The following is a 22673-nucleotide window of genomic DNA, read 5'->3' as shown; positions in this document are numbered from 1 at the left end:
AACAGGGTGAAACCCTGTCTACTAAAAATACAAAAATTAGCCGGGCATGGTGGCAGGCACCTGTAATCCCAGCTACTCGAGAGACTAAGGCAGAAAAATTGCCTGAACCCAGGAGGCGGAGGTTGCAGTGAGCCGAAATCGCCCCCTGCACTTCAGCCTGGGCAACAGAGAAAGACTCCGTCTCAAAAAACAAACAAGCAAACAAAACACTAAAGCGTGCAGTTTGCTCCAATGTGTCTCAAAGTCAAACTGGCAGGAACAGACTTATAAAAAGCTAATAGATATACCTAACTTGGAAGACTTGTATCCTTATGCCATATTTTATCATTTGTCTACTAAAAAAAGAAACTGAATTAAAAGAATCCATCTCAAGCATGCTGAGATGATAGTATTAACACAATGCAAACATCAGAATATCCAATAAAGTTAACAAGCCAAGGCAATTTTGTTACATAAATTAACCCACTTATTATAGGCCTCTGATGGTGACTTTACGGTGACAGCAGAGGTGGTATTGTAGGTCCAGGCACCGCCAGCCACTGTCTTCATGCAGGAACCACCGTGCCAGATCCCCACAGCTCATCTCTTCATCTTGGTTTTGCCACAGAAAGAGCAAATGTACTTGGTGCGCTGGGTGATTTAAGTTTTTCTTCACCATTTTCCGGAGGGAGGCCCCATAGCAGGTCCCACAATTACGGATGATTCTGACTTTCTTGGTGCATTTGGCCATGTCGCCGCGAACTAAGTCCGAGTCCAGAGGGCTATGTTTTGTTTTTTAGTAGAGATGAGGTCTCACTGTTGCCCAGGCTGGTCTTGAACTCCTGAGCTCAAGCAATCCTCCCACCTCAGCTTCTCAAAGTGCTGAGATTACAGGCATAAGCCACCACACCCAGCCTTATTTCTCATTTTTAAAGCATCAAGAACACACAGTTTGTCACAACATAATAGAACTTTCTAACAGACAGAAGTGCCCAAAGATGGACTACTCCCCGTGGAGGTATGAATATGCCAACTCTAAGGTATCTAAGAATAGCAGGGATGCTGTTCAGCCTTCTTAAGCCCTAGGTAATTAAACTAGTGTTAATGTCTTTTCTAACCCCGCGTTTCTACATTCTGAAAGTTGAATTGTAAACTGCTTGAAGGAGAGCTCCATGTCGTACCTTATATCCTGGGGCTGCGGTGAAAGGCACCTGTCAGACCTCTGACTGTGGGGACACTAATTGAGTAACAGTCCTAAGGTAAAATCCTTCACCCTGTTTGTGCCAAGGCCACACTTCCTACGGGCTGGTCCCAGGCAATGACTGAGCATGGCGGGGATACTAAGGCAGTCTTGTTCCTGGGACATGTGAGACTCTGGCAGATCATTTTTGTGGCCTTGCTGAAATTTTATGGAACTGCAGTGCAATCTAAGACTCTTTTCCTTCCTTCACCTCCTCACCTGGGGCCAGACCCACACATCTCAATCTGATGGTTTTTCAGACGCTTTTAGCTCCCTCCCCATTTTCCCTTCACAATCACTTCCCCTAACAAATCTCTTGCATGAGTAATCCCATATTGATGTCTGCTTCTCAGAGGACCCACATTTGCCTTATCCTGTAGCAAAAAGTCATACATCTATGTCAGAATCTGGAACTTTTTAAACACTGGGAATTCAGGGACCCACAGAGACCCTCTATAATAGAATCAGTGGAGATGGAATCTTGGAACTTCTGTATTACAAACCTTCCCAGGGTGATTTATATGCAGACAGCCCAGCATCAGTTAAAACTCTTCAGTGCCCAAGATAGTAAATTCTGAAAAGTAGGTGTGTGGTAAATAGTCCTTGAAAAACAAAATCCAGCCAGGTGTGGTGGCTCCTGCCTGTAATCCCAGCACTTTGGGAGGCCAAGGCGGGGCAGATCACCTGAGGTCAGGAGTTCGAGACCAGCCTGGCCAACATGGTGAAACCCCGTCTCTACCAAAAATACAAAATTAGCCAGGCATGGTGGTGCAGGCCTGTAGTCCCAGCTACTTGGGAGGCTGAGACAGGAGAATTGCTTGAACCCAGGAGGTGGAGGTTGCAGTGAGCCGAGATTGTGTCACTGCACTCCAGCGTAGGCAACAGAGTGAGACTCCATCTCAAAAAAAAAAAAAAAAAAAAAAATTCAAAGAATGTTGAAAAGTCTGACAAGTTTGTGTTATTTTAGAATAAAAGGGGCAAATTGGCAGAGTTACTATAAAGTTTTTCCCTATTATCTCAACATCCTTCATTTTCTCTTTCATATCAAACATTTTCTAAATTTTCTCTTACATTCTACAGATCGCCAAGTATGTTTTAACATTAGCCTGAGGCAGAGGGAGAATGAGAGAGAGATATTAGCAGATATTACCAGATTTTGCCAACCATCTTCAGTATCATCCTGACATCCAGCACCACGGACCCAGCCTTGAAGCTTTGCTTTGCCCCTTTCCAAAGTAATCTTGGAAATTACAAATGGCTGGCAGTTTGCCTGTGTCTTTAAAAGCACTGCTTCAGGGTTTTTTATTTTGAAAATTAGAAGACATTTTCAAAAATTTTCGGATTGCTAACATTTTCATTCTGACTGCCGCTTTTCTTATTTGAAGACAGCCATGGTAGCTGTCACTAGACAAGAATAACAGCTTGGGAATTACCAAAGAGGTATTTAAGAGTGTTCCTTTTTTTTTTTTTTTTTCTTTTTTGAGACAGTATTTGGTGTCTAGTTAGGAAAAAGACAATTTACAGAACATGGAGTCTTCCCTCCACATCCTACCCAGTATTTCTCCTTGGGTCTACATTTAATTTCCTCTTTCTTTTCTAGACTTCTTTCACAACATGTTCCTGTAGACAAAGAAGAGCTTTTCAGAACATTTTAGCACCACCACCACCACAGCCCCCTACTCCACCCTGAGTGCTGGTTTTCTGATTACACATCAGCGTGGTATGCGCAGATTTTGCATGTAGTTTCTTGAAATAATTGTGTCATGCTAATATCTTTCTAAAATGTTCAAAGTTTCATTTGGGATTCTGAGGGAGTGAAAACTACCCAATTCCATGGCTAAACTTTGTGTTGGTATTTTGGTCTTAACAAATTATCAGTTTGACCAGCTGGTAGTCTTCCTGCCTTTCTATTCTGATTTTTCTACCTTTACTTTTCTATCTCTCTAACATCTGGTTTCTTGAACAATCATTTAATTTTTGCCTACTTCTATTTCTCACCAGTAGTTTATGCATTCAGACTTTGGAACCCACACGTGGTTCTGTAATTCAGAAGTTGCTCCCTTGAGTCTCATTTTCCTCTTGTGTTAGAATTGAAAGGGAAAGATCAGGAAAAGAAAATCAGATTTAGAAAAGATTAGGCGGCCGGGCGCGGTGACTCACGCCTGTAATCCCAACACTTTGGGAGGCCGAGACGGGCGGATCACGAGGTCAGGAGATCCAGACCATCCTGGCTAACACGGTGAAACCCCGTCTCTACTAAAAATACAAAAAATTAGCCAGGCGCCGTGGCAGGCGCCTGTAGTCCCAGCTACTCAGTAGCCTGAGGCAGGAGAATGGCGTGACCACGGGAGGCCGGAGTTTGCAGTGAGCTGAGATCGCACCACTGCATTCCAGCCTGGGCGACAGAGCGAGACTCCGTCTCGGGGAAAAAAAAAAAAAAGAAAAAGAAAAGATTAGGCATGGCCGGGCACGGTGGCTCACGCCTGTAATCCCAGCACTTTGGAAAGCTGAAGTGGGCAGATCATCACCTGAGGTCGGGAGTTTGAGACCAAACTAACCAAAAACAAGAAGAAACCCCGTCTCTACTAAAATTACAAAATTAGCCAGGTGTGGTGGCACACGCCTGTAATCCCAGCTGCTAGGGAAGCTGAGGCAGGAAAATCACTTGAACCTGGGAGGCAGAGGTTGCGGTGAGCCGAGATCGCGCCATTGCACTCCAGCAACAAGAGCAAAACTCTGTGAAGGAAGGAAGGAAGGAAGGAAGGAAGGAAGGAAGGAAGGAAGGAAGGAAGGAAGGAAGGAAGGAAGGGAGGAAGGATTAGGCATTTCCATATTTCTGATATGTATCCAAATGTTTTGACATTTTGGGTCAATATGGGTCTTCAGAAGTATTGAAAGGCTATCTGACCCCGTAATATCCAACCAGCTCAAGAGAGTAAGATTCCTTTAGGTGATGTTTTGAAAAAGGGCTGGCTTCAAGAGTGGCCTTCAGCCAGTCCTGCCAGAAGCCTCACTACCAGCCCTCACTTCCCAAAGGTCCTATCATTTCTACACAAGTGGCATGTGCTGCTGTCAGCCATCTTTCACCCTCGCTCCAGCTCTAGGTACAGTTAAAGAGGGCCAAGAAGCCCAAATTTGGTCACATGTGTAGCTTAAAAAGATGTTTAAAATTTGTCAACAATTTTACATTGTTACTTTTTGTTCAAAAAAATCATTGTTTTCAATTAGCCCAAAAAATTAGATTCTGTTTCCTGTGCGTAATAGGACCACTCTAGGAATGTTGATAAGGTGGGTAAAAGTACCTTGAGACCATGATAGAATGACTGCAAGCCTCTGGGGCCTAATGTGAAAGCTCTTCCATCCCAAAGCTCCCCATGCAAATATGGAGGCATCAGAGCCTAGAAACTATGCACTACCTTGAAGATTTACTCACTAGAGTAGGTGCATATCAGATATCTGATCAGTAGGGATTAGACTTGATATTCTTTCCTTTATTCCTTAATCCTATCATGTTTTGAAATATGTATATATGTATATTTATGTATTTCTGTATACAAATCTATATACACACACACAGTTTTGTTTTGTTTTGTTTTGTTTTTAGACAGAGTCTCACTCTATTGCCTAGGCTGGAGTGCAGTGGCATGATCTCGGCTCACTGCAACCTCCGCCTCCTGGGTTCAAGCAATTCTTCTGCCTCAGCCTCCCAAGTAGCTTGGACTACAGGTGCACGTTGCCACACCTGGCTAATTTTTGTATTTTTAGTAGAGACAGGGTTTCACCATATTGGTCAGGCTGGTCTGGTTTTGAACTCCTGACCTCGTGATCTGCCCATCTCGGCCTCCCAAAGTACTGAGATTATAGGCATGAACAACCACGCCCAGCCAATACAGGTATATTTTTAATGTATAGCCAGCTTCTCACTTCAGGTAGCTTTTTTGCACTTATGCTTTTGTTTAAGCTCTGTAACTATTTCTCACAGGTTATGTTATTATTTGGGTCAAAAATATTTAGGGTGCCTTTTACACAAAGGGTAAGGTAAACTCTAAGTGCCCAGGACTCCCTCTGTGTCCTTCATTGTAGAAAGCAGGGCATTTTAAAGCTTGCACTCTTCATGGCTCAGTCTACAATATAATCTTCAGCATGAGGTCACCATGGAGACTGCAATTTTGAAAGTGCTTGATCTTAACTTGCAATAAAAGATCGTTACCTTTGAGGTGTGTCCCTCTGAATTTTACATAATCATGTAAATTGTTTCCAAAACAATCAGTAGGCTGGGCGTGGTGGCTCACTCCTATAACCCTAGCACTTTGGGAGGCTGAGGTGGGAGGCTCCCTTGAAGCCAGGAATTTGAGACCAGTGTGGGCAACATAGCAATACTAGGTCTCTACAAAAAAGATAGTAATAATAATAATTAGCTGGCATGGCGGTGCGAGCCTACAGTCCTAGCTACTCTGGAGGTTGAGAAGGATGGATCCCTTGAGCCCAGGAGTTTGAGGCTGCAATGAGCTAAGATCATGGCATGCAATTGGGTGACACAGGAAGAGCCTGTCCTTTAAAAACAAGCTAGCAAACAAAAACAAACAGAAATAATGAGTATATTTTAATAAAGGATTAACATCCTATAAAACAGGGTTAGCAAACTATGACCTATGGGCCAGAACTAGTCCAATACCTGTTTTTGTCAAAGAAATGTTACAGGAATACAATGATATCTATTGTGTATTACGATTGCTTTTGTGCTGCATGGCAGAATTGAATAGTTGTGACAGAGACCATATGGCCCACAAAGTCCAAAATATTTACTACTGGGCCCTTAACAGAAAACCTTTGCTGATCCCCACTATAAAACCATAAAAGCAAATATAAACAACTCAACGGAAAACAAACAGGCAAAGGAAATGAATGGGCAATGCATAGAACAGCACACAAGAATGTCCAATAAATACATGAAAATATGCAGTTGGAATCAGGGGAACTCGAATTTAAACCACACAGATTTCATTTCCTATGCGTTAGATTCGTAAACATTTAAGCCTTACAATATCAGGTATTGGTAAGATGTTGAGTAATAGGGGTTGTTATTCTCTTCTGAGGGAAGCATAACTAACTGCAGTCACTTTTGAGAGCAATTTAGCAACATCTAATAATGCACATAATCTACAACCTAACAATTCTGCTTTTTTTTTTTTTTAAGACCGGGTCTTGCTCTTGTCCTAGGCTGGAGGGCAATTGTCCAATCGTACTCCCAAGCTACAGTGCAGTGGTACAACCTTGACCTCCCAGACTCAAGCCATCCTCTCACCTCAGCCTCCTAAGTAGGTGGTACTACAAGTGTGGACCACCAATCTTGGCCAATTTTAAAATTTTTTTGTAGAGATGGGGTCTTGCTGTGTTGCCCAGGCTGGTCTCGAACTCCTGGACTCAAGTGATCCTCCCATTTTGGTCTTTCAAAGTATTGGGATTACATGCATGAGCCACAGTGCCCAGCAGCATTCCACCTCTAGACACACACACATACACACATATACACATGAGTATTTAAAGAAAATATACACATTTTAGAGAAACTGTTACATGTATGAACAAACAAATATATACAAAAATATCCATAGTCAAATTGTTATTAGAAAAAATAAAAATAAACAATATTAACCCAGAGGATGGATAAATAAATACTGAGAATAATGATGAATTTTATGTGTCAACTTGACTGGGCAAAGAATGGCCAGATAGCTGGTAAAACATTACATCTTGGGTGTGTCTGTGAGGGTATTTCTGGAAGAGATTCAGTAGACTGAGTAAGAAGATGCCCTCGTGTCAGTCGGGCACGGTGGCTCACGCCTATAATCCCAGCACTTTGGAAGGCCAAGGCGGGCAGATTACCTGAGGTCGGAAGTTTGAGACCAGCCTGACCAACATGGAGAAACCCTGTCTTTACTAAAAATACAAAATTAGCCAGGCATGGTGGCACATACCTGTAATCCCAGCTACTAGGGAGGCTGAGGCAGGAGAATTGCTTGAATCTGGGAGGTGGAGGTTTCAGTGAGCTGAGATCATGACATTGCACTCCAGCCTGGGCAACAAGAGTGAAACTCTGTCTCAAAAAAAAAAAAAGATGCCCTCATACAACCCATTGAGGGCCTGAATAGAACAAAAAGACAATGGAAGGCTGGGCGCAGTGGGTCACACCTGTAATCCCAGCACTTTGGGAGGCTGAGGTGGGTGGATCACTTAGGCCAGGAGTTCAAGACCAGCCTGGCCAACATGGCGAAAACCCTTGTCTACTAAAAATACAAAAATTAGTTAGGTGTGGTGGTGCATGCCTGTGGTCCCAGCTACTTGAGAGACTGAGGCAGGAGAATCACTTGAACCCAGGAGGCGGAGGCTGCAGTGAGCTGAGGTCATACCATTACACTCCGTCCTGGACCACAGAGAGAGACTCCATCTCAAAAACAAAACAAAACTCCTTTTAAAAAAAAAAAAAAAACAGTGGAAGGATGAAAAGGTAAATTTGCTTTCTGCTTGAGCTGGGACATCTGTCTTCAGCTCAGACTTCACTGCTCCTAATTCTCAGGCCTTCAGACTTGGACCAAAACACTATTGATTCCTTTGGGTCTTAGGCCTTCGAGTTTGGACTAGAACAAATCCACCAGCTTTCCTGGGCCTTCAACATGTAGATGGAAGATTGTCACTTAGTCTCCATAATTGTGTGAGTCAATGCCTCACGATAAATCTCTTTTTGTATTTCTATATATATCCTATCAGTTCTGTTCTCTGGTGAACCCTAACACACTGGGCATATTCATTAAGTGGAATATTATATAGTAATGAAAATGAAGTTACAATAGCCATGTAGTTCATGAACATCGATTATGCTCACAGGTTAAGTGAAAAAGCAGGTTGCAGAACAGTATACAATGATGTTGATTTATATATGCAAAACAATAGTGTTTATTGTTTAGGGATACATGCATAGGAAAAGCATGAAAATATGCATGGGAATTAATTACAAAGTTTAGGAAAGTGCTTCTCAGGGAGAGGAAGAAAAGGAATATGATTGGGGAGTGGTACAAAGGGAATATAAACTATATTTGTAACATTATTTCTTAAGCTGATTGCCATTAACAATTTCTAAGTTGAAATATTTCATAAAAAGTGAAATTCTACATGTTTGAGGACTTTTATCCAGTCAATCATGATAGCACTTCCTGAGAGCCCCCACTGTCTCTGAGCTGTTATTGCTGTAACAGAGCACCTGAAACCATTCACCCAACAGGTAGGGACTCTGCATATACTTGTTCAGGTTCTATGTTTATAAGAGTTCTCGGGTAAAGGGGTGATAGAAGGGAAGTCCAGCTTATCCACCAGTCAACAAGCCCTGTGTGCTCTGCACAAAGACACCAAGGCAAGCATCACTACAATAGGGTACTTTCTTCATGGCCCAAAAGCTCCATGCCACGTGTACAGAGGGGTTGCAGCCCAGTTCTACTTTTTTTTTTTTTTTTTTTTGAGACGGAGTCTCGCTCTGTCTCCTGGGCTGGAGTGCAGTGGCCGGATCTCAGCTCACTGCAAGCTCTGCCTCCGGGGTTCACGCCATTCTCCTGCCTCAGCCTCCCGAGTAACTGGGACTACAGGCGCTGCCACCTCGCCCGGCTAGTTTTTTGTATTTTTTAGTAGAGACGGGGGTTCACCATGTTTGCCAGGATGGTCTCGATCTCCTGACCTCGTGATCCACCCGTCTCGGCCTCCCAAAGTGCTGGGATTACAGGCTTGAGCCACCGCGCCCGGCCAGTTCTACTTTTTCTCTAGTCTGTGGATGCTGCAAATTTACTTATCCCAAAGCAGTGAAAACTTTTTTTTTTCTTTTTTTTCTTTTCTTTTTTTTTTTGAGGCCAGTCTCGCTCATCGCCCAGGCTGGGAGTGCAGTGGCGGATCTCCAGCTCACTGCAAGCTCCGCCTCGGGTTTATGCCATTCTGCCTCAGCCTCCCCGTGCTTCTGGGACTACAGAAACATCCCGCCACGCGCCGGCTAGTTTTGTATTTTTTAGTAGAAGCGGGGTTTCGCAGCATTAGCCAGGATGGTCTCGATCTCCTGACCTGCGTGATCCGCCGTCTGGGCCTCAAAGTGCTGGGATTACAGGCAGGCCACGCAGCGCCCGGCCAACCGAGTGAAAACTTTAAAGAGAATTGATCTGTAGACAGAGACCATATTATTTTTGCTTGCCATCAATTTTTATTTGATTTATTTCAGTATCTTTTTCAGTACTTATGGTTTTATTTAGAGTAGTCATTTTTTTCTCCTAGTTATCACGAGGTAAAGTATCTTAATCATTAGTTTTTTTGGTTTTTGTCTATACTCTCTTAGGACATCTTATTCAAGAGATGGAACTAATTTACCAATTTATCTTTAATGCAAAGCACACAAAATGTAGCAAATAAGAAATAAACACTTTAATGCTCTCGTCCTGTTGTTCCCCTACCCAAGTCTTTTTTTGTTCTGATCTTTTATCTTCCTGTAAGCTAAGCTACAAATTGAATCTTCCTTTCTTACATTTGTCATCTAATGAACAATAGGAATTTATTCTTTTACTAGTAAAATCTGCATCTTTCCTTTTTTTCAAATCTGAGCTCTCTTTTCACCTAAGTTTTCAGCCATAAGACGTTATTTGAAGACAAAGAGAATAAAGTTCTCAAGTGTGGTTCATGGATCACCTGTGTCACTTTCACTTGCTGTGCAAAAATGCTGGTTTCTGGGCCCCACGCCAGGCCCTACTAAATCATTCTCCATTTTTAATCAAGATTTGCATGTAAGCCAGGCTCCATGGCTCCTGACTGTAATCCCAGCACTTTGGGAGGCTGGTGGAGTGGATCACTAGGTGAGGGAGTTCGAGACCAGCCTGGCCAACATGAGAAACCCTGTCTCTGAAGTAAAAAAGTGGCTAAGCACAGTGGTGGGCACCTGTAATCCAGCTACTGAGTGAGGCTGAGACAGGAGAATCACTTGAACCTGGGGAGGTGGAGGTTGCAGTGAGTAAACTGTGCCACTGGACACACTGAGACAGTCTCAAAAAAAAAGAGAGATCTTTTTGAGGAGTGAGGGTCTGGCCCTATGTCCTGCCCAGGCTGGGTGCGGTAAAGCGATCTCGGCCTCACTGCAGGCTCGCCTCCGGGTTTCACGCCCATTCTCCTGCCTCAGCCTCCCGGTAGCTGGGACTGGGCGCCCGCCACCTCGCCCGGCTAGTTTTTGTATTTTTTAGTAGAGAGGCGGGGTTTCACCATGTTAGCCAGGATGGTCTCGATCTCTGACCTCGTGATCCACCCGCTCGGCCTCCCAAAGTGCTTTTAGATGAAACTTTTAGCTTTCCCAGCGCCCGGCTAAAAAGAGAGATCTTAAAGAACCGATTACAGAAACTAACTTTACAATTTCTTCCTTATTTCATTTGTTCATGAAATTTGCTAGAAAATAATGGAAATGATTTAGACGATGAAAGCCAACTTAGGGAAGGCTCCAAGAGCACCAGATTGGGAGCCAGGAGCCAGGAGCCCAGGAGCTGTTCCGTGACGATGATGGGCAGAACACACTCTCTTGAGAGCCTCAGATTTCTTATCTATAAAACCAGAGTTGTCCGGGGATCTTTAAGTTGTCTTTCAGCCCTACAGTGAGAGGAGGTATGTCATTCCTAAAACTTGAAATGAAGGCATATTAAACTCTCTAGCTTCTAGACATATTTACTGTATGTGACTTATGTGTCCAACCTGACATTATCTTTTAGATAAACTCCCAAATACAAAGATGATAGAAGTTTTTCATTTTAAACTTATAGGTCTGCATCAACCTGTTTCCATTGTTCTAAGTTTTATTTATATACGATGGCTAGTCAACTTTATATGATAATTATTTTTAAATCCTGCTTTTTTTGTTTTGTTTTGAGACGGAGTTTTGCTCTTGTTGCCCAGGCTGAGTGCAACGGCGCCATCTCCAGCTCACCGCAACCTCTGCCTCCCGGGTTCAAGCAATTCTCCTGCCTCAGCCTCCCGAGTAGCTGGGATTACAGGCATCTGCCACCACACCCGGCTAATTTTGTATTTTTAGTAGAGATGGGGTTTCTCCATGTTGGTCAGGGTGGTCTAGAACTCCCAACCTCAGGTGATCTGCCCGCCTCGGCCTCCCAAAGTGCTGGGATTACAGGCGTGAGCCACTGGGCTTGGCCCGGCGAATCCTGCTTGTTTTAATGTATTCATTAAAAATGTCTCCATTATAGAGTAAAACAACGCCACAGCAGAGAGCAAGAAAGGAAGTACCCCTAAAGCAGTAGTTGGTACAGATAATGTGGGGTCCACAGATTCTGTGGGGTCTATTAGGCCACAGGGACTCAAAATTCAGCAGAGGAGGGAATGCTGATAATTACCTAACACCAATGTTGCTGCCGGCTTCTCAGCCGTAGTCACCTCCCACTCAGATGTTTTGGAAATTGTCCAGTGTTCAGAAACATCATTTTCTCCGACCTTTACAACATTCCTGTGTTTCAGGATTTTAAAGTGTGTGCGAAAGGAGTCTGATTTGCAGTCACCAAAAACACCAAATACAGAGAGAGGACTGGGGAGAATGAATTGCTAAGTAAGACTTAGCTACCAAATGCATATCAAGATAGGTGTAAAGATCCCAGGTGAAGTTACGCACTGGAGAGGGTACACTTTTAGCTTAGTGTATAGCTAAAATCCAAAGATGTGTGTCACATCGAGGGAAACTTCTTTCCTCCTCTTCAAAATCTTTTTTCCGTTTACAGAGCTCCAGACGTCCTCGCCCTTTGGAACAGCGGAGAGTCATTTGAAACTTAACTGAACGCTGGAGGGAAGTTCTACTTTCCAGGTCATCCAATTTAGGAGATCCAATTTCTGCGGAGGGAAGAAAAAGATGGCTGGGGGAGGGAAAAAATAGACCCCTTGTCCGCTTATCCTTCTACCTTCAATCCACAACCTGCCACACAAATCCAGCCAAGTCAGGGATTTTGCCTTGAACCACCACCACCACCACCACCACCACCACCTTGTCACTCACACCCGAAAAACACGCCCCTCTGGTCCTACTCTTGGCCAATGGCGGCTCTCTTCTCTGCATACTAATGAGCTCGAGACCTCCCCGGGCCAATGGCGCTCCGGGAGAAGGGGTAGTTTTGCATGTACCTAAGTGATTTGCATAAGCCAGCGGCCGGGGGCTTGGGAACCAGAGCGTGCAACCCTAGAAGGGAAAAGGACGGGAAGAGATTGATCCGCGGCGGGGAGAGAGCGAGCCAGAGTCTGGGCGTTTGTGCGAGAGCCGCGGCGGGGGCTGGGGCGAGTGGCCGGCATGGCTGAAGGCTGCGCTCTGCAACCTTGAAGAGCCGCTGCATTGGGAGGCCGGGGACAGGGAGGCGGGTGCGATGGCAGAGTGCGGCCCCCGCCGCTGCGCCGGGCCGGCCCTGCTGGCCTGAGCCGCCGGAGGAGCGGGGCTGCCTCTGCGCGTCCATGGAGCAGCGGGAAGGGCGAAACTCCGGAGCTCCGCGTCCCTGCGCGGCTGCGGCGGACTGCTGAAGGGGCCGAGCCCGCGCGGACCGCCGAGGAAGAGACCCCTGCCCCAGCCCGCAGGCCGGCTGCCCAGGGGAGGAGGGGGGCGTCGGAGGGCAGCGGAGCAAGCGGCGCCGCGGGAGAGGCCGGCGCCGGAGGCGGCCGCAGCAATGCCGGGCCCGCTGGGGCTGCTCTGCTTCCTCGCCCTGGGGCTGCTCGGCTCGGCCGGGCCCAGCGGCGCGGCGCCGCCTCTCTGCGCGGCGCCCTGCAGCTGCGACGGCGACCGTCGGGTGGACTGCTCCGGGAAGGCGCTGACGGCCGTGCCCGAGGGGCTCAGCGCCTTCACCCAAGCGCTGTGAGTGCGGGCGGCGGGGACGCGGGGGAGGGGGCCCAGCGGGGGGCGCCGCGGGGCGGAGCCAGGGGTCAGTCCCACCCCACCCCGCCCCGCCGCCGCCCGGGCCTGGGAAGGGGGTCCGCCGGTCACCTGCGTGCGGGCTGACTGGCACCCACTCCTGCGCCACGGGCTTTCCGCACTTTGCCAGTCCATGGTCGAGCCAGCAGTAGCTTTCGTTCCCAGACTTTTTGGGCACAAGCACCCTCCCACCCCACCGCGCACACCCCCAACTCACAAGGGCATCTGGGGCCAAGGAGGAGGAAGGAATCTAAACACGCTTGCCCCGGACAGCCTGTCCACGCGACCTTCCCTTCTCTTGCGGGCCCTCGCTCAGCTAGCAGGAGTTCCGCCACTGGCGGGGCTGAGGGCGCCGAGAACTTGGCCTCAGTCTGCAGACTGAGGCACGTCTCGTGGGGAAGCACCTGGAGCCTCCTGGGTTCCAGCATGTGGGGAGAAGAAACACCTGTACCTCAGTCAGGGCGAATCTCCTTCCAATTTGGCCCCATCCCGGTAGTGCGTCCTGGCACCTACTTCCCCCCAGTTCCACTCGGGACTAGCCCTCTAACGCCCAGGCTTCTGCAGCACGCAGGGGAATCCGAGAAAACAAGGGAGAATTACAGGGTTCTCTTGGTGGACATGATGTTACCCAACACGGTCTTTTAAAGAAGGAATGCTGACTTGAGGTGCAGGATGTTGGAAGAGAAGCAAGTTCCGGAGCATATGCTCAACCCAGGCTGCAAGGTAGCAGCCGGTTTCTAATGCACCTTCACGCAGCCAACAGATCTTTTCTTTTGAGCTGTCTGAGATCGAGAGACACTCAAATGTTTCAGGCTTCCAAAATCTCCCTGTTCAAACGGGGACTTGAGAGCTTTAGATGTTCCCTTGAGAAAAGAAGAGGAATCTGAACTAGGTTGTGAGGTGGTAGCAAAGGCCACGGATAGAGGAGGAAGAGGTTGACTGAGGGCAGGGCTTGCGTGTTCTTATTGCTGCTTATGTTGCGTGGCCAGCTGAATGCTTAAATCAGGAGGAGTCAAAGAAACGTGTGAGAGAGGAAGGGATCCTGAGGGGCCCGAGGGTAGACGGAATTTCCTTTTACCTATTGTGGAAGGGACCTCTTAGAAACAGAAAGTTTTAAAGGACCCTGTGAAGAAATCTTTATGCAGGCAGGAGCATTGCTGTATTTCCAGGTCGGTGGTGGCAAAGGTGTTCTCCCTGCCCTCTCAGAATGGACTTTTAGTGAGCATCGAGGCCTGTTGTCTGGGAACCTGTTTCATTCTTTCACCCTCAGCCTTCCCCTCCCCATTTGTTATTTTTCCTGTCTCAGGTTAGTTTTACTTATGTATTTGAGGTCTTTTTTTTTTTTTTCAGTATAGTGAAGTTTAACTTATATTAAAAAACAAAAGTTAACTTTGCGGTGAAGAGCATTTTGTTCACAAAGCTACATTAAGTGGGAAAATTTGAGCAGGAATGAATTGAATCAAGAGAAAGAAGACCTGTGGAGAGGAAATGGGGCTAATTTTTCCCCAAGTTCTCTACAAACGTTTAGGGAATTTGTGCAGAAAGAAAGGTCCCTCTACCTGAACCTCTTGCAAGGCTCTGCATAGAACAGAAAAGCATGATTTTACTATTTTGACTAGTTGTAAAGACCTTGTTTAGCAGATTCCTCACATTTTAGTGAGTAGACTTGTCCTATAAGGAAAAGGGCTGTTTTACATTAGTATCTAAAACCACAAAGAAATAATCACATTTTTATGGGAACATACTCCTCTCTCCAAAGCATCTTCTGGTAGAACTCACTGAAGGTAGTGAAATGCTGTATCTTCAACTTTGGGCCTTAGATTAAGTTAGTGTTCATGGCTTAGGAAACAAAAATAATTGGTACCAGTCTAAATTGGAGTGCCTAAACTAGCATTATTTTAGCACTTTCTGAGCTTTGGTGGTGTGAAAATGTGTTTTATTTTCTTAGATTTGTGACCCATAGGTAGAGTGATCATACATTCTGGTGACTCCTTATTTCTCCCTACTACTCATTTCACCCTCAAAAATATATATAACCACCCTCTCTAAAAGGGTTTTCAAGAGCAGCATATTTGCGTTTTACTCATGGGGACACTAGCTCATTCAGTGATTCTCAAAAGCCATGTATGAAGCGAGGCCAGTGCTGCAGGTCTGCACACTCCAGTCGATCGTATATAGGACATGTTGTGATCAGCTAGGGTCTTTTTCCAAGTACTTCCAGTCTGTTCTCCCATCGCAGCTTTACTTAGCTACAGTTACACATCAGGAGACTAGTTCCGTGGTCTCTAAGCGTTTGTTCACCTATTCTTAATTTCTGGAGCATGTGAACCAAAAACCTCTGTAGTTATACAGAAAATTACAATCATGAAAGTAGAAGTTAAAAAGATGAGACTATAATTACTAATCAGAGTTCTTCATTTTCTTCTCATTGCTCAATGGCTTGTCCTGGAGTAGTGCTTTCACCTCCCCTGGGGACAGGGGTGGAGGGTGCATTCCACTTTAGAGATCCTGGGACTGACAGAGCAGTGATTTTATTTTACTCAACTTGGGGTCCCCAGAGCCTGGTATATAGGAGGCACTTAAAAATGCTGGAGTGAATAAATAAGGATGCAAGGCCACACTGAGAGCAGAACCATGGCATGGAATTCAGACACCATTCCTACAGGGGATTTTCAGATGCAACATTCTCAGCACTTAGCCTTTTGTCCAGATTTGAGAAGGTCCCAGAGAGAGAATACCTGCTTCTTCTCCTTGAGGCTCGTTGAAACTTGTTCAGTCTAACAGTGTCTATTTCCTGGTGAAAGCTGCTTTACCGGAGTCTGGGGACAGCATCAAATGTAATCCTCAGTACTGTGAATGGGATTCCTGTGTTCACACCATTTGCTGCACCTGTAGTGACTATTTATGTTTTTGAACGACAGTGTTCAATCTTGTGTCACAATGGACTGACCTGTCACAATTCACCCTGAAGAGTGTTCAAGGCCGTAATCTTACTAATATTAAAATTCCAAAGTTTAATCAGAAGGATTCAAGGTTATTACCGTATTTGTGGTAATAACTCAATCACCTACATTCCAAGATTGGGAGAAAGAGATGAAGTCATGGGGAGGGGAATGTGTATGTGAGTCCTCTCATTTGTGTGTTATTGCTATGGTGTTTGAGAAACGTAGACCTTGAGCACAAATTTGCACGTCCTAGGTTATGTTTGGCATATAGTTTTAAGATTAGCAAGGCTATTTCTGTGACCTCGTGAAGAAAGTGGTGGACCTGAGTACTTGATCACAGCCTTACTACGCCACTGAATAATTGTATGGCCTTGGGCAAGTCATTCACTTTTTTTTCTTTTTTTTTTCGTGACAATTTCCTCATCTGAAAAATGAAGCAATTCACTGACAATTTCCTTATCTGAAAAGTGAAGCAATTGGATTCACTTGATCACCTCTAAGGCTGCTGCTTACTTCCAGAAGTTTTATGACTTTATATTTTTTATGCAATTTTAGGATGGCAAGGTGACAATAAGGTTATGATCCTCTCATAAAAGTATCCCAGGAGTAGCAGAATATCCTTTTAGTTGAACTCACACGAACCTGTTTATTACTTGGAGGAGTTCTTTGTGTTTAGAAGTGTGTGTTAGGAAATTTGCCATGGAGACTTGTTGCAGAATGCATGACTAGCTAAGGCACTCTGCTAGGGTAGAATAGCCTTGGTTGTTTCCTGTGGGTAGGCTTAACACTTGGAAAAGAAAATCACTCTGTTTCAGTAATTTGGATACTGTACAAAAAGTTACTCAACATCTTCACTTCCATATAATTAGTCATAATCTCTCAAACCTTCACAGTATGTATCCTGTACATGAGCAGGTTGTCCAGCTTTTTATATAGAATTGAGTTACCTGAAGGGCTTTAGAGTGTTTTTAAAGAATCTCCTTTTGGAAAGATCATCTCAGATTCTTCCCTAAGGTGTATTTTTTTTTTTTTCACTATTCCAAGCACCTTTCTTCTTTTACTAATACCATTTGAAAGTATTTTTTTAACATATTTTCTGATATCTACTGTATATTCTCTGGCAGGTCTGGTTAGTAATCAGTGGCTACATGTTTATATTTATTGATGGTAGAGTTTTGTCATCTTTTGATTTCTGAATTACAGAAATCAATTGTTGGCTTAGTTTGTGTTGTGTGTCTTTCTAGAGATGCGTTAGTTTATTTATATACAAGTGAACTTTGTTCAAAACAAGAACGATGTATGAATATCTTTAAGTATAGGTCCTTTATTTTCTGAACTAGTGAACCATGGATTCTCTTTAAATATAAGCGAGGAAAAAATATTCTGCCAGGCATAGGGAGAGCTGGGTTCCAGATCTGTCAATAATTCACAGGAGTGACCTTGAATGAATCACATGCTTAACCCTTCAGGACCTTATTTTCCTCATCTGTAAAACAAGCCAACAACTCTCACTGCCAAAAGTTTTTTTGTTGTTGTTCTCTATTTAATTTAATTAATTAATTTTTTGAGATGGACTCTTGCTCTGTTGACCAGGCTGGAGTGCAGTGGCACGACCTCGGCTCACTGCAACCTCCGCCTCCCAGGTTCAAGCAATTCTCTGCCTCAGCCTCCCAAGTAGCTGGGATTACAGGCACCTGCCACCACACCTGGCTAATTTTTTTGTGTCTTTAGTAGAGTCGGGGTTTTACCATCTTGACCAGGCTGGTCTTGAATTCCTGACCTTGTGATCCACCGGCCTCAGCCTCCCAAAGTGCTGGGATTACAGGTATGAGCCATCATGCCCGGCCTTAATTTGATGTTTATACATTCTTTGGGTCCTCTGTATTGTCTTAAATGAAATATAGGTGTCTAAATTGTAGACTGTCTCACCTACCCAGGAGACTCCTCCAGTTGTCCAGTTCACCTGAAACATTTCCACTGAATGGGGAACTCATGCCTCACAGGCAAAAGTGTACTGGATATGACCTGAGCAATTCTTAAGACTTGAGGCCAGGTGTGGTGGCTCACGCCTGTAATCCCAACACTTTGGGAGGCCAAAGTGTGTAGATCCCTTGAAGTCAGGAGTTCAAGACCAGCCTGGCCAACATGGTGAAACCCGTGTCTACTTAAAATTTTAAAAGTTAGCTAGGCATGGTGGTGCACGCCTGTGGTCCCAGCTACTTGGGAGGCTGAGGCAGGAGAATCTCTTGAACCCAGGAGGCAGAGGTTGCAGTGAACCGAGATTGTGCCACTGCACTCCAGCCTAGGCAACAGAGCGAGACTCCTCTCAAGAAAAAAAAAAAAAGAGAGAGACATGAACCAGTAATTCCCTCACTTAGGGGTCCTTAAGGCTTATAGTAACCAATAATGTTTTATAATTTCCAGTCAAACTAAATGCTGTGCCGGTTATGGTATCATAAGTGATTTTTAATGTCCAGGCCCTTGGCTCTTAACATTAGGATTGTAAGGTAACATTTGACAACTTAATCTCTTAGGAAAGATCAAAGTTCTGTATTAGTAGGTGGATCCAGGCAAGTTTAGGCATATTCTTGGCCTCTGTCTCTGTCAAGTCTATCTGTCAGCTTCTTATTTTAGTCATCTTTATAATAATGGAAAGTACTGGCAGCTTGCAAGTTTGGAGTTTAGTTTCTGGTCTCCTTGATGGTGCCTTTTATTCTCATTCTTCTAATCAATAAATAATGGACATTTGACTAGATGATGGCTAACGCCTCTCTCTTTGCTTTGAATTTCTGTGAATCTGAGTAGAATATTAAGTAAAGTTGTAAGAATCGTTTAGTAATTCATGGAAATATTTTTAAGACTGTCTCCCACCTTTTCTCTATTAAAAAATGATAACTATCTTTAACAGTACAGTATTTGTTGATATACTTGGGTTAAAAGTTAAAACCCTGCAAAATGTGCCTTTAACTCTGAAAAATAAAAGTAATGTAACTTAGAGTATTCTTTATAAGACAGCTTTGCTCTTTTAATGTTTTAAACTTGATCTCAAGGTTTTGGATTGAGAAATATGTTACCCAGCTTGCTATTTAACCATCCTGTGCGGCCTTCAAGTTGTTGGCAAGGTTAAAGCTTGTTTTCCTATATATAAAAGAATATGGATGACTTTTTTCTTTTTTTCCCCAACTTTGTTCGGTGAAGTGTGGTTTTTTAAAAGCTTGATTGAAGATGATAAAATGCTGTAATTGTAAATCCTGTCAGTGAAAAAAAAAAAAATCTAGGACATTTAGCAAATCAGTACTCTTACACAATGGCTAATTTGTCTGCCTCTCTTGACATTTCTTTTGTGCCTTTCAGCACCTGATGGTCACACTGTATGCTAGGTGTCAACTCTATTGTCTACAATTGGGTGAGTTAAAAATTGAGTTTAGAAATCAGTCTTAGCATGAGACAGATCGTGATTTTTAGCTCATGTACAGTTAATAACTTCTCAATTTTCCAAAGACTAACAAGTTAGTATTCAAACACCTCTTTTAAATTGCAAGATGTAATTGTGTGGTAGTATACTCTCAGTTCACTCACACATAGACAAATATTTGTTATTAAACTTTGTGTATGGCTGAGCTATTTTTAGCAAGATTTTTAAAGCATACTAAAATATTCTGTGTCGTGTCCAGGCAATTAAAACCCTGAATAATTGGGTTGGTTGATTTTAATCTCTAAAATGTGTTTTTTATACCATTACATATTTTAATTGTCAAAAAAGCTCACCAGCCTGGTCTTTCCCCAACCACAAGATTTGGCATTATGCACCTCTTATTTTAGATGCAAGTGACCGAGGTTCAGTAATACCCTTGTAATAGTCCAGGTCCCAGAAATGAATATTTAAAAAATATATACTTCTTAGCTTTCTGTCATTAAAGATCTTATGGGTAAGGCATTGAACCACCCTCCTGTGGCAACATGTTGGTTCATAAGTATATAAGCATATCCTTGTAAGGAAATGTAAACCATAGATATTTTGGGAGGCAGCTGGGCCAAGATTGGGTATACGTTTAGATCCCAGGCTGGCCTGCTGTTTGTGCTAGTGAGAAAATGTGCAGAGGAAGCATATTTAATATGTTACAAGACATTTAGTGGTTCTTTATTCTTTATATTTAATTTGTAATTAAGTATTCTGAATCAAGATAAGCCTTTTTAAAAGGCCATGTAAACCCCTTTAGCTGGTTGTATTTTCTAGATTTGCACTAAGAGAATGTAGTTTTTTTTTTCTTTCAAAGTTTTAAAAACAAAATTGACCCTTGAAAGAGTGAAAATCTCATTGTACCCTGGCAGCAAAGTATTTTTGGTATTTGAATCAGGATGTAGAACCCGATATCCAGAAAAAATAACAAGTTAGATTCTCTCTATCCCCTTATATTTTTAAAGTTCTATTTGGGGAAATTTTTCTTCCCAAGAAGAGTGACATAAATTTGGCAGGGAGATAGCTCCTTACCTTGGAGCTGTAATAGGCATAGCTAAGGAATGTGCCTGGGATTGCTTCAGGTCGCACTTCTCCACTCCCCTCAGGCTTTGAGGTTCCTTGTGTAGCTCTTAGTGTAAACAGCAGAGTCATTTAGTACAAGTGGTGACATCAAAACTCCCCTAAAGAGCTTTATTAGAGCTGTTTTCATGTGAGGGGTGATGAATTTTATAATTCTCACTCTTCAAGTGTCTGGTTTTGAAGTTGCTGAATGGGAGGTGTGTTTGCAAACTGGCGATCTCTTCTCTGAAACTCTAGGGAGTAAGGCGTGGGCTATACCATGGCTAACTTCCTGGTTTTTCCCATTTCCGTAAGGGATCAGCTTTATGTTTAGAAGCCCTTGAAGAAACCATAAGGGTCATATATGAAGGGCTTGGCAGACCAGATATTTTCAGGAGAGAGGAAACTAATGGTTGCCACTCCATTCTAGATTATCAGCCTTCTTCTGTGTGCAAACCATCTCAGAGAGCTGGATTTTTGCAGAATAATTCTCCAGAGAAGGAGAGAACACTCTTGAGTAACTTAACAGGAACTCTTAGGCTAGCCTATCAACTCTTTTCTGTAGTAGGGGAGAGAAAGCAGATATGTTAACTGTGGACCTTCAGATTTCAGTTCGTGGAAACTGTTCATGTGCTCTTCAGCCTTCTGTTTTAGATACTAAATTAATCCAGTCTTTGCATATTTTAAATGTGATAATTGCTCTTTAGTTGCCCTTCAGGATCTCCTTCTCTCACACAAGTTGAAGTGTACACAGAATTCTTACATAATTTAATCTGAGTTCACGAGAAGGGAATATTAAATGAATTTAATACATTTCAAATATCTTTCTGTCCTGTTTTTGTTTTGTTTTGTTTTGAGGTGGAGTTTCATTCTTGTTGCCCAGGCTGGAGTGCAGTGGCACGATCTCAGTTCACTGCAACCTCCGCCTCCTGGGTTTAAGTGATTCTCCAGCCTCAGCCTCCCAAGTAGCTGGGATTACAGGCACCTGCTACCACACTTGACTGGTTTTTGTATTTTTAGTAGAGACAGGGTTTCACCATGTTGGCCAGGCTGCTCTCGAACTCCTGAGCTCAGGTGATCTGCCCGCCTCAGCCTCCCAAAGTGCTGGGATTACAGGTGTGAGCCACTGCGCCCAGCCAAGCGGCATGTTTTAAATATTCTACATTATAGGTTTATTAACTGATATTTAGCAGTTTATCATAATCTCGGTTTTCATCCCTTCTCTGCTATTTCTGCTATTTATTTCATTTGATTAATTTTTAAACATCTTAATGTTTTTCTACAAAGAAAAATTTTCTGGTTGGCCTTCCATTCTCCAAGTTCATTTTGAGTCCATGGTCATGTCATCTAGCTTTTTAAGTTACTATCAACTCCCCATTCTTTTTATTTTTGAGACAGGCTCTCACTGTGTCACCCAGGCTGAAGTGCAGTGGTGCAATCACGGCTCACTGCAGCCTTGACCTCCCAGGCTAAGGGCATCCTCGTACCTCAGTCTCCGAAGTAGCTGGGACTACAGGTGAGCGCCACCTTGCCTGGCTAAGTTTTGTTTTTTTTTTTCCTTTTTTAGAGACAGGGTCTCACCATGTTGCCCAGGCTGGTCTCCAACTCCTGGGCTCAAGTGATCTGACTGCCTTGGCCTCCCAAAATGCTGGGATTACAGGTGTGAGCCACTGTGCCAGGCCCTCAGGCTTCTTTTATAGGCGTATTTTTATGAATAGATTTTCCAAAATGGTTTTTTTTCCTTTTTTCTTTTCTTTCTTTCTTTCTTTTTTTTTTTTTTTTGAGGAGTCTGACACAGGACATGAACACCTCTGAGTTCAGAAAGGCATTGTACAGCTTGGGCAAATCACTTAACCACTTTGGACTTAGCATTTCCCTTGTGCAAGAAGAGGGAGCTTGCATTATCTTTAGGGTTGCACCAAGGAAACGCTTCAGCATGACTTTTTTTTTTTTGAGACAGAGTCTTGCTCAGTCGCCCGGCTGGAGTGCAGTGGCGCCATCTTGGCTCACTGCAAGCTCCACCTCCCGGGT

At 43.9% G+C, this 22673-nt stretch overlaps 1 protein-coding gene across 1 annotated transcript in view; it reads left to right on the top strand.

Annotated features, from left to right (window-relative positions):
• Positions 1-12453: 12453 nt before the first annotated feature.
• LGR4 (leucine rich repeat containing G protein-coupled receptor 4) overlaps positions 12454-22673 on the top strand; it is a 107088-nt gene continuing 96868 nt past the window's right edge. The window contains exon 1 of the mRNA XM_009186405.4: positions 12454-13121. Coding sequence (XP_009184669.2) covers positions 12937-13121 — 185 coding nt within the window. The 5' untranslated portion in view covers positions 12454-12936. The remainder of the gene's footprint in view (positions 13122-22673) is intronic.

This window comes from Papio anubis, chromosome 12 (genome assembly GCF_008728515.1).
Source record: "Papio anubis isolate 15944 chromosome 12, Panubis1.0, whole genome shotgun sequence".
Classification (NCBI taxonomy): domain Eukaryota; kingdom Metazoa; phylum Chordata; class Mammalia; order Primates; family Cercopithecidae; genus Papio; species Papio anubis.
Note: the sequence above shows the minus strand (reverse complement) of the source record. Positions and strands in the feature narration are given on the sequence as shown.